The following is a 12,761-nucleotide window of genomic DNA, read 5'->3' on the forward strand; positions in this document are numbered from 1 at the left end:
TTTAATAATATTTTAATAGAAACTTGCCACCAATAACGCTAATAAATATTTTGTGTATAGAAAGCAGAAATGTCAACAATATATTTTCTAAAATATATTATTTGTTAGCGTTTAATAGAAATTACAAAGGAAAAAACTGTCTTTATTTAATAATTTTTCTTAATAATAAAATAATGAAATATTTATTATTTAAAAATAGGCTAGAAATTGAATATATTTCACTTGATGGATCTGACAAGTGAGAAAGTGTGGAAAAGATTAACACAAGAAAGGTAGGTGGAGAGAATGGATCCAATCAATGCTAAAGTAAAATGACAACACTTTTTTCTCTAAAAAAAAATGATAAAACCAACGTCCCAAAGTAGATGAGAACAGTTTTTATCATTAAAAAAAGTACCAAAAGTTTGATCTGTATGAAGAAAGAGAATACAAGTGAAAAAAATAATAATAATTAGGTCATATTTGCAATAACTTATTTTTATATTTTAATATAAGTGTGTAGAATAAAATTTATATTTAAACTTCAATTCATTTAATTATATAATTAATGTTAGTAAAGATGAATGAGAGTTAATGTTTTTGGTTTATTAGAAGATAATAGTTGTGATTAACTTTTAGATAATAGACTAGAATAATGTCTAAATTATGTATTTAGCAAATGATAACAAAATAAAACACTATTGTTCAAATCACATTATTTTCTTAAAAAATATTTATTATTATTATTATTTTGAGTTAGTTTAAATATTACAAATAACCAATTTTAGATAAAAAAAATAAATAGTTATTATAATGATTAAATTAGAGACTATAAAGAGAAAAAAATTTGTTGATTTTTAAATTAGTTTCTATTATTGTTAAATAGTTTATAAATTGATATTTAATTAGCTACCAATGTTTTTCTACCAAATTTAGAATTTAAATAATTAGTAATTAAAATATTGGTAGTTAATTAGATATCAATTTAAAAACAATTTAACATTAATAGAAACTAATTTTTTTTTTAATTTCTAAAATAATTTATAATTTAGTCACTAGTAATATAAATAAATAATATGAATATGGGAGAGATTTTTTTATCTTACGAAGTAGTCTAACTTGATAGGAGAGTATTAAATTATGCAATGTATGAAATAAAATATTGAGAAATCGAGTGATGAAAATGAATGAAAGTTCATGTCAACTATTTAAGGGTGAGGATTTATTTGAACTAAATGAGTTATGGTTTGAAATTGTAATTATTAAATTCTTTGACATTCTTTGGTATTGTTTGGTAGGCAGTGATTGTGTATAAATCAATAATTTATTCCATTAATTTTATATTAGATTATAGTATTTAATTAATTTTCATAAATGTTAGATTGTTCCTTTTCATTATATTTGTGATTATCTTGTTTTAACATTAGAGTTTATCATAATATAAAGATGAATCATATGCACAGATGTTGCACATATTTGTAATTACAATAAAGAATATCAAACAAGTACATTTAATGGATATTTGTAGATAATATACATATGCCATCTTAATTACTCATTTGAATCCATGAAATTATTAATGATTTTTATTTAGGTATTTTTTTAGTTAAATCACAATGACTAATTTATGATTTATTTATAGAAAATTTGTTCATTAGTATAATAGGCTTTCATCTAGTATCTTTTTAAAAATATTTATTAATATGTATAGTCTACCTATGTATCGTTTTTGTTAACATATGAGTTTTGGTATAGTTTCCGCATATTTTTTGTATTTTTATATTTTTTTTAATAATATTTTTTTTCATGTGATGATAAATGATTGTTGTTACTTGAGGTGTTAGTCTAGCTGAGATATCAAGTAGCATAGTGATGTCTAACACGAAATTTTTTTATAAAAAAAATTTATATGAAACACGTGAGAGTTTAACTATGCATATAATTACAAATTTAATCCTTTTAGTAAAATACTTTTACCTTTTAATTTACCTTATACCTATTTTTACTCTTTTGTTGAATCTACTATTTTATTTTCTGTGGTTGAAATTAGGTATACGAATTAGAGAGGTTAATATGTAGTAATTTGAAAAGTGGCATGTACTAGTTGGTGGTTGTAGGACAATCTAACACCCCCATGGACTCACTAGAACCTTCTTTCCTTGGCTTTGATGATTGATTAAAAAATAAGCAAGAAAATTTGTCAACAAAACAAACCCATATCTAATCTTTCTATAAATAATAATATTCTACAAAAGGAAAACACACCAAAACAAAATCAATCCACCCCAAGAATCTACCACCACCTGTGGTGTGACCCACTCACCACTCCACCAAATCCCAAACTTTCAAAACAAAAAATTAAAAAAAAAACAAAAAAAAAACACACATGATGTTTCCTATTACGTGGTCCCCACCCGGAATCGAAATCCAAATTAAATTTAGTTAATTGTCGGAAAAGAAAAATCAGCTATCTGCAATAATGGCCAACGGATCTCACACGCCAAAAAGGAAAACTCAGAACAACACACAACACAACATCAGTTTCTATTTTTTTTTTTACAATTTATTTTTTTCACTAAGTATTTATTATATATAATAGAATCTATTTCTATTTAGTGTGGGAAAAAGAAAAAAAAGTGCAGAATCATTGGTATCAACAAAATTTTCTTGATAATTTTTGTATGAATATTAAAAAAAGTTATGGTTTTGTGTGAAAGAAAAAAGAAGATAGAGAGAGAAAGAAGAAGTCCGTGAATGGAGTTGTGAGCGATATGCACGCGCCTGTCACTATCTTGCATTAGGAATTAAAGTAGAGAAACCCTATCTCACTTTTTTTCTCACCCTTATATATAACACCATTCACCCTTTCTCTTTCTTCCCACCCAACCCTTTCATCTTTTCTCTCTCTTCACTCTTTTCAACTTTTTCTTCTCTTTTCTTCCTTCCATGGAGGATTCCAAGAAGCGAGTTCGTGACGAGTTAGCCACTGACTCGCCCCACTTCAAGATTCCCCGAGTTCACTCCTCCGAGTCACTCCTTCAACCCGACGTTCACCTGCAGGACCACATTTTCAACATACTTGATGACGCCGACAATGTCTCCGACCGTGCCACGGTGCAGGGTCTCGACTCAGTCATCAAGAGCTTCGAAGACGAAATCAAGGCTCCGGCTTTCGACCCGACCCAGCTACCCGATTCCGGCGAGTTGCAAAATAAGCTCGGATATTTACTCGAGGCTTCCGACGACGAGCTGGGGTTGCCGCCGACAGAAGCGGCTGCTGAGGAGCCGGGTCGGGTTGACCCGGAACTTGACCCGGAAATGGCGGAGCTTGCTGCTTTCAATGGGTTTGAAGACTATGTTCCGGGCTTTGATGCATTTGGGTTCGGTTCTGAATTCGCGGCGGAGTGTGACGATGGTGCTGCGGGTTTTGTGACTGTGGATGGGTTGTTCGATTATGCGGATTCGCCGGCGGATGTTTTGTGGCGGTCGGAGTCATTACAGGCTATGTAAGCGGCGGTGATGAAGTTTTGTGGTGGGTTAGTGAAACGGTGCTTAGGGGTGGAAAATGTAAATCTAGGAAAGTTTGGGGGTACGAAGAGACAAAAAAAAAGTAGCACAGAAATGTAGGTGTAGATGTGAAAAGTTGTAGGGCTAAGATTTGTTTGTTGCTTCAGTTTTTTGGTTGAATTCAATTGAAACAAACTGGACTCTTGACGACACCGTTTTTACATTTGTTTTTTTGCATATTTTTTTATTTATTTTTGGTTTTATTTATGGAACTAAATATCTTCTGAGCTGAAGTAAAACGTTTAATTACTGTAGTAAAAATACTTTTAATTATTGATTATTTTATAAAATATCTTTTATTAAATTTTTCTATATTTTTTAAATTATTAATCGACAAAAACATTACATAACTAAATTTTCATGGTTGGTAAAGTTCTTTCATCATAATCTCAAACTAAATAAAAGTAATTAAACAGAAGTGATGAAAAAATTAATTAATTCCACATTTATTTGCCTTTCTGTCTCACTAGAAAGAAAAAAAAAAGTCCCATTAATGGTTAGCGTTACAGCTTATTTATTTATTAATGGTAGTTACGTAATAATAATAAATTGAAAACGATTTTGTTTTTGTATTAGAATAGTGAAAGTTTTATGATTTGAGAGAAGATATTCTTTTCTAGATTTATTTGATAGGTAGAAAAAGCAATTACTTAGATCATTTGATTGTTTACAAAAAAAATAAAAAAAAATATACATGATGGTGTTATGTTTAGATAATATACAAAAGTAAAATTTAAAATTTTATAACGTAAAGTTTATACATTATAAAATATTTTAATTTTTATAATGTAAAGTTTATATATTATAAAATATTTTAATATTTACTTCACGTAAAATTTTCAATGTATGTATTTATGTGAAGATCCGCATGTTAAGATTTTTTGCTTAATTTTTTTTATATTAGATTTTAAAATTCGTGATATTTCCTGTAGGATTATATTTTTAAATTGTATCATCATCTATAATACAGTTTAAAATTATATTTTAAATTATATAATAATATTATATATCGATCCAAAAATATTTTAAATTGATTGAATTATATTTGAAAAATATAATATAAGATGTAAGAGTAAACAAGTTAAAAATAATTTAAGAATTTTTTTACAATTTCTAATTTTTAAAGGAGTAAATATTGAGTTTTTTTTTCTCAAGTTAATGTAATATTTAGTATTTGTCTCAATTTGTTTATACTATATTTTAAATATATTTTCTTATTAGTTATTGAGAGTATTCAATTTTTGAAGACCAAAAAATATGTGTTGCAAAAAAAGTTAGTTAGATAGAATCAATATCCGTTGCGAGAATTCTTATCCACCCATGGCGTTCACCGTGCCCATTGGGAGTGGCGCGGCGATAATCCCCTGCGGCAACACTGCCGCAACCACTCGCTACACCCGTCTCCTTTCTTCGTCTAATCGAACGCCAAGAAATCACCTCCATGTGGCGTGCTCGAAGAAGTTCTCCTCCGATTCGCAACCTTTCAGCGCCGTAACAGAACCGCAAGCCACGGCGGAGATCGGAGACGAAGAGCCCATGGACGAGGAGTTTGCTGCCCTTTACAGTAAGGTGAATGGCATTCTCGAGGAAGAAGCGGACTTTTGGGAAGGACCGCAGTGGGACTTGCTCGGCTTCTTCGTCAAGTATTCCTGGATTATTGGCTTCGGTGTCGCGGTATAACCAATCACTCTATTCTCCTTAGTTTCTTCTTTATTAAAAAAGTGTATTATTCATAAGTGACCGTAAATTTCATCGATGGATTTTATAAATTTGATTTAAATTTAAAATTTATTTCTAATCATTTTGAGGCGAGTCATTTTGAATTATTTTGATCTTATGTTAGTGATTGTTTTGTTAGACATGTATTAAGTCATCTGTTATTGAGTCATTGGGTTGTTATCAAATGAGTATAATATATATCCTATGGATGAGTTAGTAGTCTCAATGTGAGGAATGTGAGGAGTAGGTTGAAAATCCTATATTAAACTATAAATTAAAATATTTTAAATAAGTGGATACAAGTTTGTAAGTTGAATTAGAATTAAATTTAATTCTTACTATTCATCTTTTTCCTGAAATTTATGTCTCTTCTACTTGAAATTACAGTTCAGTGTTTAACATAATCGTATAAAGTTTAAAGGATAGCATGGTTGTGGAGATTGCAAATGCGTTATGTACTTCTGGAACAAGACTTCAATCTTAATTTTAAATTAATTTAATTATGTTTATTTTAAAAGAAAAAAATATTAGAATGAACTATATATAAGTTGATTTTGTATAAACTCTTTCCAATAAATAACTTACTTTAGATTTTAATTTTTAACCTTTATCTTTAAACTCATAAAATAGTGCTCGTCTTAGTCTCTTGTGTTTAAATCTGTTGGACTAAGAGATTTAAGATTAAAAGAAAGTTAAAAAATTACAGGTTAAGGTGAGTAGTTGCTAGCTACAGGGATTAAAGCCTAGAAATGATATAGGTATAGAGATCAAATGAGTAATTAGATTTTTAATTTTTAAAAGAATGGTGTTTTTTACACTAGCTTTTGTTGCATCACTGGGTGTTTCTCATGAATTGTTCTTCGTTAAGTTCTTAAATATATAACTCTTTTTCTTAGTTTAAAGACATGTGTGTTTGATTCAAGAGGAAAGAACTAGGGTCTTGCTTTGGTTATTTTGGACAAACTCAAGTTTCGAGTTAAACACTATCTCTTATATTGAGATTTAAGAGATTTATCTCTTCTTACAATTTAGCATTAGAGTTGATCCTCAAGTTAATACCCTCTTAGCCCTTGATATTGTTGTGGTCACGGGTCTATCTATAAGAAGAAATTGATTAGGGAGCATTTAGTTATAGATGTTTTATTCAATGGAAAACACAGTTTAATAGTAGAATACTATTATTTAGCGAATTCTATATCTGAAAGAACTCTCGACCACTTATTATTTAGTTGGAACTGGAACAATCCATAACTGGCTGAAGTTGCAGATGCTTTTGACTATGTGTTTTGTTTTTTAATTTAGAATTTTAGAGAATGATGCTATTCTTTCATAGAAATGGGTAGTGTAAACATTCAATGTCTATGATGGTTCAATCAAGGTTTTAAATTGTAACATTAAACAACATCATGACAATAATCATGTCTATTAATTTGCTTGAAATGGATATCTTTACTGAATCTTTGGATGTGCTTATGTTCACTGTCATTACAGGTATGTGTTAGTCTATATGGTTGTCTTACATATCAACAACCATCAAAAGAAGTGATGGATGAGATTGAAAGAAAGTATGGAGTGAGGTCTGGTGTGGAGTCCAGTGTGGAGTCCAGTGGAGACTCCAGTGCAAAATCCAGTGCAGAGTCCAATGATGTTTTTGAAGACCTTGATTCATATGACTCTGATGTATTTGATTCCAATCCAACAGAAGTGGCTCCTAGTTTGAATTAGAGTCTTCATAGACACTGGATATGTGCCTTATTTTTGGCATATCAATGCAGAGAAATGAATTCAAACTTTTTCTGAGCTAAATTTGTAAGGCAATGCTTCTACTTATATGTACACCTTTTATAATGTATTACTTCTCCGATAGATTAAATGAAGTGAGTTAATTATACATGGACATGCATGGTTAGTAGTAGGAGGATTTCATGTGATTGCTCAGGTATCATTGTTGACAATCTTTAGTCTATGTTGCATACCAAAACCATTAAAATGAAAATAATATATCGCTTTAGACTATAATACATTTGGATTATAATTCATGAAATGTAAAAATTAATACTCAATATTTAGTTTAATGGGTAAGATAGAAGGTAAAAGTTTTATAATCTAATTATAATTTTTCATAAACTATCTAAAAATTCTTCCAATCAGAATTACATGATAAATTTAGTATATAAATAATTTACTATACTTCACCCACTAAAATTATTACATCATTTATGTCACTAAAATAAAAACTAATATTGCTAGAGTAGTAACATCCAGTTTTATTGTGTTTAAGTTAGTGGCTTCACTACTTCGAAACCCAAATCCCATGACAGGTGTTGGTGGAACAGAAAATGCCGGAGAAGCTACAAATTCAGAAGAGCAAGATCATTACAAATAGGAAGCAATTTACAGGACATCAACAAAGGAAATTATGACAATAATCGGTTTAATTACTTGAAGAGAAATGGTTAAATAAAAATACAAGAAAATATGAGATTTATAAAAAAAAAGTGTTGCTTACCAATAACAGTGGAATTGTTCGTTGTGTCTAAGGAAACCTGAGAATGAGGAGCAGTTGCAGGCCTATGCACTTGTTTCACTGAGTTAAAGAAATGAAGGAAAAATCAATTCAATGCATAATAACATACAATTATTTATACAAATTGATAATATATGATTTTAGATCAAATGTGACTATTTATGCAACCTAAACAGGCAGAGTTATTGGTATTAAGTTGAAGCATGCAAAGAGCTGGTAACTGCAGAGCAAGTGTTCTGTTGATAGGGAGAGAACTGAAGTTAGTGCCATTGAACAAGAGGCAAAGACAATGTGGCTCTTGGCTGTAGATCTGCTTGAGGTTGTCACAGCATTGTGCCACTGGAGAAGGGGAAGTACCCTGCACAAATGGTGTGCAAGGAATGAGAAAAATTAGGCTTGGTGTGCATTGGGCTATGGTGGGGCTTGAAGGGCTAGAGTCTTGTGAAAGTATGTTGGGAAGATTGGAAATAAACAGCAAGAGAATAATCTGATACAGATTGAGGGCAAGATAGAAACTATCCAGAGAAACCATATTGTTATGCATTTTAGTGTTGGTGGAAGGTGTCTAAATAGGTATATGATCAGTTTTCTGTGTGAGTTGTTCCATACATTATGTGTGAGTTCCATCTAACATGTATTGCTTGTTTCTTCATGTGATAAACTAACTTGTTTAAAAGCTTAAAATGTAAGGCAAAGTTACAACAGTTTAATTTTCCTGAATCTAAAACTTTTTATATTATCAATCAATTAAAAACTGTACATGTAACTTTTAAAATTATTGTTGGAGATCCCACGTCGACTAGAGATTAGAGCCTTTCATTGTATATAAGTGGGTGCAAACCTCACCCCATTGAGCCGGTTTTAGACTTAAAGTCGTAATAATTATTAAAAGAAGTCAATAATCTCTCACTGTAAAGTTTTCTCAACTTTAATTATAAGATGTTTTGTTGAATACTAATAAACCAAAAACCAGTACTAATGTGCACAACAATCTTTATCCTATCCCTGCCTTTCCTTTCTTTTCTTTTTCCTTTTTATTTACTTCCTATGCATAATTAGCATGGTATACTTCCATGATAAAATTGTTTTAATTGTTATTTTTAAAGGAAAAATATAAGAACATAACTGTCAAATCTGAAACAGAAGTCAAGTGAGGAACCAGTTTACAGGTCTCTACAAAACATATAATTTAAAAAACACAAAAATAGAGTTGACCAAAACCTGGCAAGATAGATATTCATTTGCTCTATATAAATGTGAAATGCTTGACAATAAAAATAAAACATATTTTACATGTTAAATAATGATAAGTTCAACTAGCACAAGCACAGGAAGTAAGTATGTTTTCCTTTGTTTATGTAGTGGCATGCACAAAACGGCAACAAAGAAGTCAGGAATAATGTGACAAACTAAGCTACAACTGTGCTACATTAGCCTCCCTTTGCCTAGCTAGTCACAGAAAGAATCAGATTCAGAAATTAAAAGGAGCATCAGTGTCAAGGAAAATGCTAACCAGCTCATTATAAACACTTTTTGACTCTCAAAGTTTGTTGTTGCATGCCTTTTAAGAATCCTTTTTCTTTTGCTAGCTCATTCATACTATTTGGATTTTTCAAATTCCAGTTCTAAGTGTCTCTCTATCTCTTCCTAATTGCCAATTGATCGGTTTCATGACAGTGAAGGCAAGCACTGATCACCATCTTTTGGTTACCTCAATAGTTCTGAAGCCATAAATGCTTAAAATACCATCTGAATCATTTTTGTTTCCTTTGGGTTTGCAGTACTTCTGCATGGTGAAGAGGATCAATATTGATTGTAATGGATGTTACAGAAAAGTCAAGAGAGCCATTCTTGATATGCCAGGTTAGATCATGTTTGGATTTCAGTAGAGACAGTAACATATATAACATTTTTCTTGTTGAAAAAATTGTATTGAAATTTCACAAAAATGCTTTTCTAACTTTTATCCAAAAAGTATATCTTTAGACATCATTGATCACTCTTAATTTCATGGTAATAGCTTCTTAAACTGTAGATTCTCTTTATTTCTGACTGTGCTAGAGTTGGATAGTCATCTCCTTGAGAAGCAGCAGACAAACGTAGTGGTATGTGGCAGGTTCATCCCCCAAGATGTGGCAATCAAGATAAAGAAGAAAACTAATCGCAGAGTTGAGATTCTAGACATACAAGACTTGAGCGACAGCAATGAAGAGGAAGACCAGAAACCAATGACCAATAATTGGACCACCCAGAATCAGATAGAAACATGTCTGGTTTGACAGAACCAGAGAATATACATACATATGTATTCAACTTGTGAAGTCAATAGTTTGGGTGTGTTTATAATTTGTTGGGAAGAAGTTATTTAGCTGGTAGCTTTTGAATTAGCTAGGTTGCTACTGCATATGAACCTTATGTTAATGGCAAATCAAAAGAAAGAAATAAAAAGTTGCTTCATTTGAAAATTCAAAACACACAACTGAAGCACCCTTACAACAGGGTAGGTTTTACATATGCATCAGCATAACATTTATGCCTTCTTTCCCTTGCATGCATGCACCTTTTATTCCTCTTCCATACTCTATAATAACCATATACAACATCCACCACAATTACACGACATGTATGTGTACGTATATATGCAGCAAACTTATTAAAAACACAACAAGATCATATGTTTTACTATATATGTTGCATGCATGCACACACACGATGTCTCTACTTGTTGTCACTGTGTACTCCTGGAATCTTCTCTTTAATCTTGTCCATTATCCCTTTCTTCTCCTCATTTCCATGCTCCCTCCCATACCCAGCTCCAGTTCCACTTCCATAACCACCACCAGTTCCACTTCTAGGACCAGTGCCTGTGTCAGCGGTGTTGTCTCCAACGTAAGGACCACCACCGACAGCAGTGTCACCAGCAAAGCCACCGGTAGTCCCATGCTGTCTCCCGGTGTCACCAGTTAAACCACCGGTAGTCCCATGTTGTCTCCCGGTGTCACCAGTAAAACCACCGGTAGTCTTATGATTTCTCCCGGTGTCACCAGTAAAACCACCGGTAGTCCCATGCTGTCTCCCGGTGTCACCAGTAAAACCACCGGTAGTCCCATGCTGTCTCCCGGTGTCACCAGTGAAACCACCGGTAGTCCCATGCTCTCTCCCGGTGTCACCAGTAAAACCACCGGTAGTTCCATGCTGTCTACCGGTGTCACCAGTAAAACCACCGGTAGTTCCATGCTGTCTACCGGTGTCACCAGTAAAACCACCGGTAGTTCCATGCTGTCTAGCGGTGTTTACACCGTAAAGATTACTGGTATTACTGGTATCATGTTGCTTGTTAGTATCATCAGTAACACGACCGGTTCCAGTGGTGGCTATATAGGTGACACTAGTAGAATGAACCGGGTTGCCAAACTCATCAGTTGTCTTGACAACGTTGCCATACTCGTCGATCTTGCGACCCTGTTCATCCTCGTACTGCTTCTGATAACTTGCCATGATTTTTCTTGTTGTTGTTGTGATAGGTTTATGTGTTTATAAGAGGTTTTGTGTTTGTCTGAAGATGCTGTTGATGATGAAGAGAAGCATGCAAGCATGGGGTTTTATACGACAAACCAAGCATGAAAATCTGGTCAAGGCTCTTGAAAGCATGACACGTGCCATGTGGATTTCACGAAGCAACTGCCACGTGCATGGACACGTGTTGGTGTGTTTTTCAAGTGAAAGTTGCGTTGTCGTTTTGAGGAATGACACGTGCGGGCTCTACTTGGTGGATCGGTGGAAGAGGCCCAAATGGATAAGGCCCAAGTGAAAGGTATGAAGAACGTGACACCTGTGACAATTCGATAAAGATACCACAATCCAAAATTAGCCACGGAAAATTTATGATTAAACTTTTCTTGAATTTTAGGGTTTAGAATTTTAAATTTAAAAATAAATAAAAAATAAATAAAATATTAATTTATTGAAATGTAAGACACTATCCTATTAATTATCATAAAAAACCCTCCATTAATTAGATATGTCTTAAATTTTTAAATACTTTTTAAAAAGAAAAATAAAAAAGTGAAATTAACTTAAAATTTGTCTATACACACATTAAAAATAAAACTTTGTATACCATAACCTTTCAACCAAAAATCTACATTTAAACGTTTTAAATTTTCGATACTGATTTGCATATAACTTATTTTTAATATATTTATTTTAAAATTTAATAGTAATATTATATATAATAATTTGTGATTACAAAATATAGGTAAAACGTTTTATGCTATAATTTTTTTCTCCTATAATACTTAATAATGATTCATGAATTACATTTATATATTGGTGTGATTATCACACCTATATGTTAGATACAGTTAGATCATTTCTCTTAGTTATTGTTTGATATTTAGATTCCATTTTATCACAATTTTATTATGAAAATATATAATGATGATTTTAGGAAGAAAAATGCATATAAAAATTTTTCTAGTTGTGATTAATGTAAAACTTTTAGGTATGAACAACCTCCCTAATCAATGTGAAGGAGTTCGAAAAATCTAGCCACCCATACTTACTACATTAATATTTTGAACATTACAACTTTCATAAACCTAATTAGAATCACCCATATTCTTCTATTTAGATTTATAATACAAGTTTATCTTAAAAATGAAATTTCATAATAAATTAAATAGAGAGAGTTTCGACTTTAATTATATAAAATTATAAGTATATATATAAAAAAATCTCCTAATTGAAATTTAGAAATTAAAGAAATAAATTTCAAGTTTAAAATTAAATGATGTTTATATCCATTTACATATCATCAATTAATTTTACCTTAATCGGTGAAATATTTAATATGACTCAATTTTATTGTAAATTTATTAAAAAAAATCAAAATTGAAAAGTATGAATATTTATAGTCATTTATCTTAAGAATTAAATTTTAAAATTACACTAATTTTATTTTGTCTTT

General features: G+C 31.2%; 5 protein-coding genes across 5 annotated transcripts; 3 read left to right on the top strand and 2 right to left on the bottom strand.

Annotated features, from left to right (window-relative positions):
* The first annotated feature begins 2,826 nt into the window (after nt 1-2,826).
* On the top strand, nt 2,827-3,696 carry LOC137838033 (uncharacterized). Its single transcript, XM_068647243.1, has one exon. It carries the CDS (start codon nt 2,926-2,928, stop codon nt 3,487-3,489), a length of 564 nt encoding a protein of 187 aa, XP_068503344.1. The 5' UTR covers nt 2,827-2,925; the 3' UTR covers nt 3,490-3,696.
* Nucleotides 3,697-4,767: 1,071 nt separating this feature from the next.
* Nucleotides 4,768-7,158, top strand: LOC137838034 (uncharacterized). Its single transcript, XM_068647244.1, has 2 exons — nt 4,768-5,220; nt 6,757-7,158. Exons 1-2 carry the CDS (start codon nt 4,867-4,869, stop codon nt 6,988-6,990), a joined length of 588 nt encoding a protein of 195 aa, XP_068503345.1. The 5' UTR covers nt 4,768-4,866; the 3' UTR covers nt 6,991-7,158.
* Nucleotides 7,159-7,423: 265 nt separating this feature from the next.
* LOC137838035 (non-specific lipid transfer protein GPI-anchored 10) lies at nt 7,424-8,366 on the bottom strand. The gene is made up of 3 exons (XM_068647245.1): nt 7,961-8,366; nt 7,775-7,852; nt 7,424-7,616 (listed from the first exon to the last, which is right to left on the bottom strand). The coding sequence occupies exons 1-3, from the start codon at nt 8,334-8,336 to the stop codon at nt 7,483-7,485; spliced, it is 588 nt and encodes a 195-aa protein (XP_068503346.1). The 5' UTR covers nt 8,337-8,366; the 3' UTR covers nt 7,424-7,482.
* Nucleotides 8,367-9,154: 788 nt separating this feature from the next.
* On the top strand, nt 9,155-10,337 carry LOC137838037 (heavy metal-associated isoprenylated plant protein 19-like). Its single transcript, XM_068647247.1, has 3 exons — nt 9,155-9,474; nt 9,574-9,655; nt 9,854-10,337. The coding sequence occupies exons 1-3, from the start codon at nt 9,463-9,465 to the stop codon at nt 10,069-10,071; spliced, it is 312 nt and encodes a 103-aa protein (XP_068503348.1). The 5' UTR covers nt 9,155-9,462; the 3' UTR covers nt 10,072-10,337.
* Nucleotides 10,227-11,382, bottom strand: LOC137838036 (dehydrin DHN1-like). The gene has a single exon (XM_068647246.1). The coding sequence runs from the start codon at nt 11,288-11,290 to the stop codon at nt 10,511-10,513; it is 780 nt and encodes a 259-aa protein (XP_068503347.1). The 5' UTR covers nt 11,291-11,382; the 3' UTR covers nt 10,227-10,510.
* Between the last annotated feature and the right edge of the window lie 1,379 nt (nt 11,383-12,761).

The sequence above is a fragment of the Phaseolus vulgaris genome, chromosome 4 (assembly GCF_000499845.2).
Source record: "Phaseolus vulgaris cultivar G19833 chromosome 4, P. vulgaris v2.0, whole genome shotgun sequence".
Taxonomy (NCBI): Eukaryota; Viridiplantae; Streptophyta; class Magnoliopsida; order Fabales; family Fabaceae; genus Phaseolus; species Phaseolus vulgaris.

What these genes read in the sequence shown, in the direction of transcription:
- LOC137838034 (XM_068647244.1), top strand. Translation starts at nt 4,867, where the DNA reads ATGGCGTTCACCGTGCCCATTGGGAGTGGCGCGGCGATAATCCCCTGC. An exon ending in TTATTGGCTTCGGTGTCGCG is followed by an intron (nt 5,221 to 6,756) that starts GTATAACCAATC and finishes CTGTCATTACAG; the next exon opens with GTATGTGTTAGTCTATATGG.
- LOC137838036 (XM_068647246.1), bottom strand. Translation starts at nt 11,290, where the DNA reads ATGGCAAGTTATCAGAAGCAGTACGAGGATGAACAGGGTCGCAAGATC.
- LOC137838035 (XM_068647245.1), bottom strand. Translation starts at nt 8,336, where the DNA reads ATGCATAACAATATGGTTTCTCTGGATAGTTTCTATCTTGCCCTCAAT. An exon ending in CAATAACTCTGCCTGTTTAG is followed by an intron (nt 7,853 to 7,960) that starts GTTGCATAAATA and finishes TCTTTAACTCAG; the next exon opens with TGAAACAAGTGCATAGGCCT. An exon ending in GAACAATTCCACTGTTATTG is followed by an intron (nt 7,617 to 7,774) that starts GTAAGCAACACT and finishes CTGAATTTGTAG; the next exon opens with CTTCTCCGGCATTTTCTGTT.
- LOC137838033 (XM_068647243.1), top strand. Translation starts at nt 2,926, where the DNA reads ATGGAGGATTCCAAGAAGCGAGTTCGTGACGAGTTAGCCACTGACTCG.
- LOC137838037 (XM_068647247.1), top strand. An exon ending in AGCCATTCTTGATATGCCAG is followed by an intron (nt 9,656 to 9,853) that starts GTTAGATCATGT and finishes TGACTGTGCTAG; the next exon opens with AGTTGGATAGTCATCTCCTT.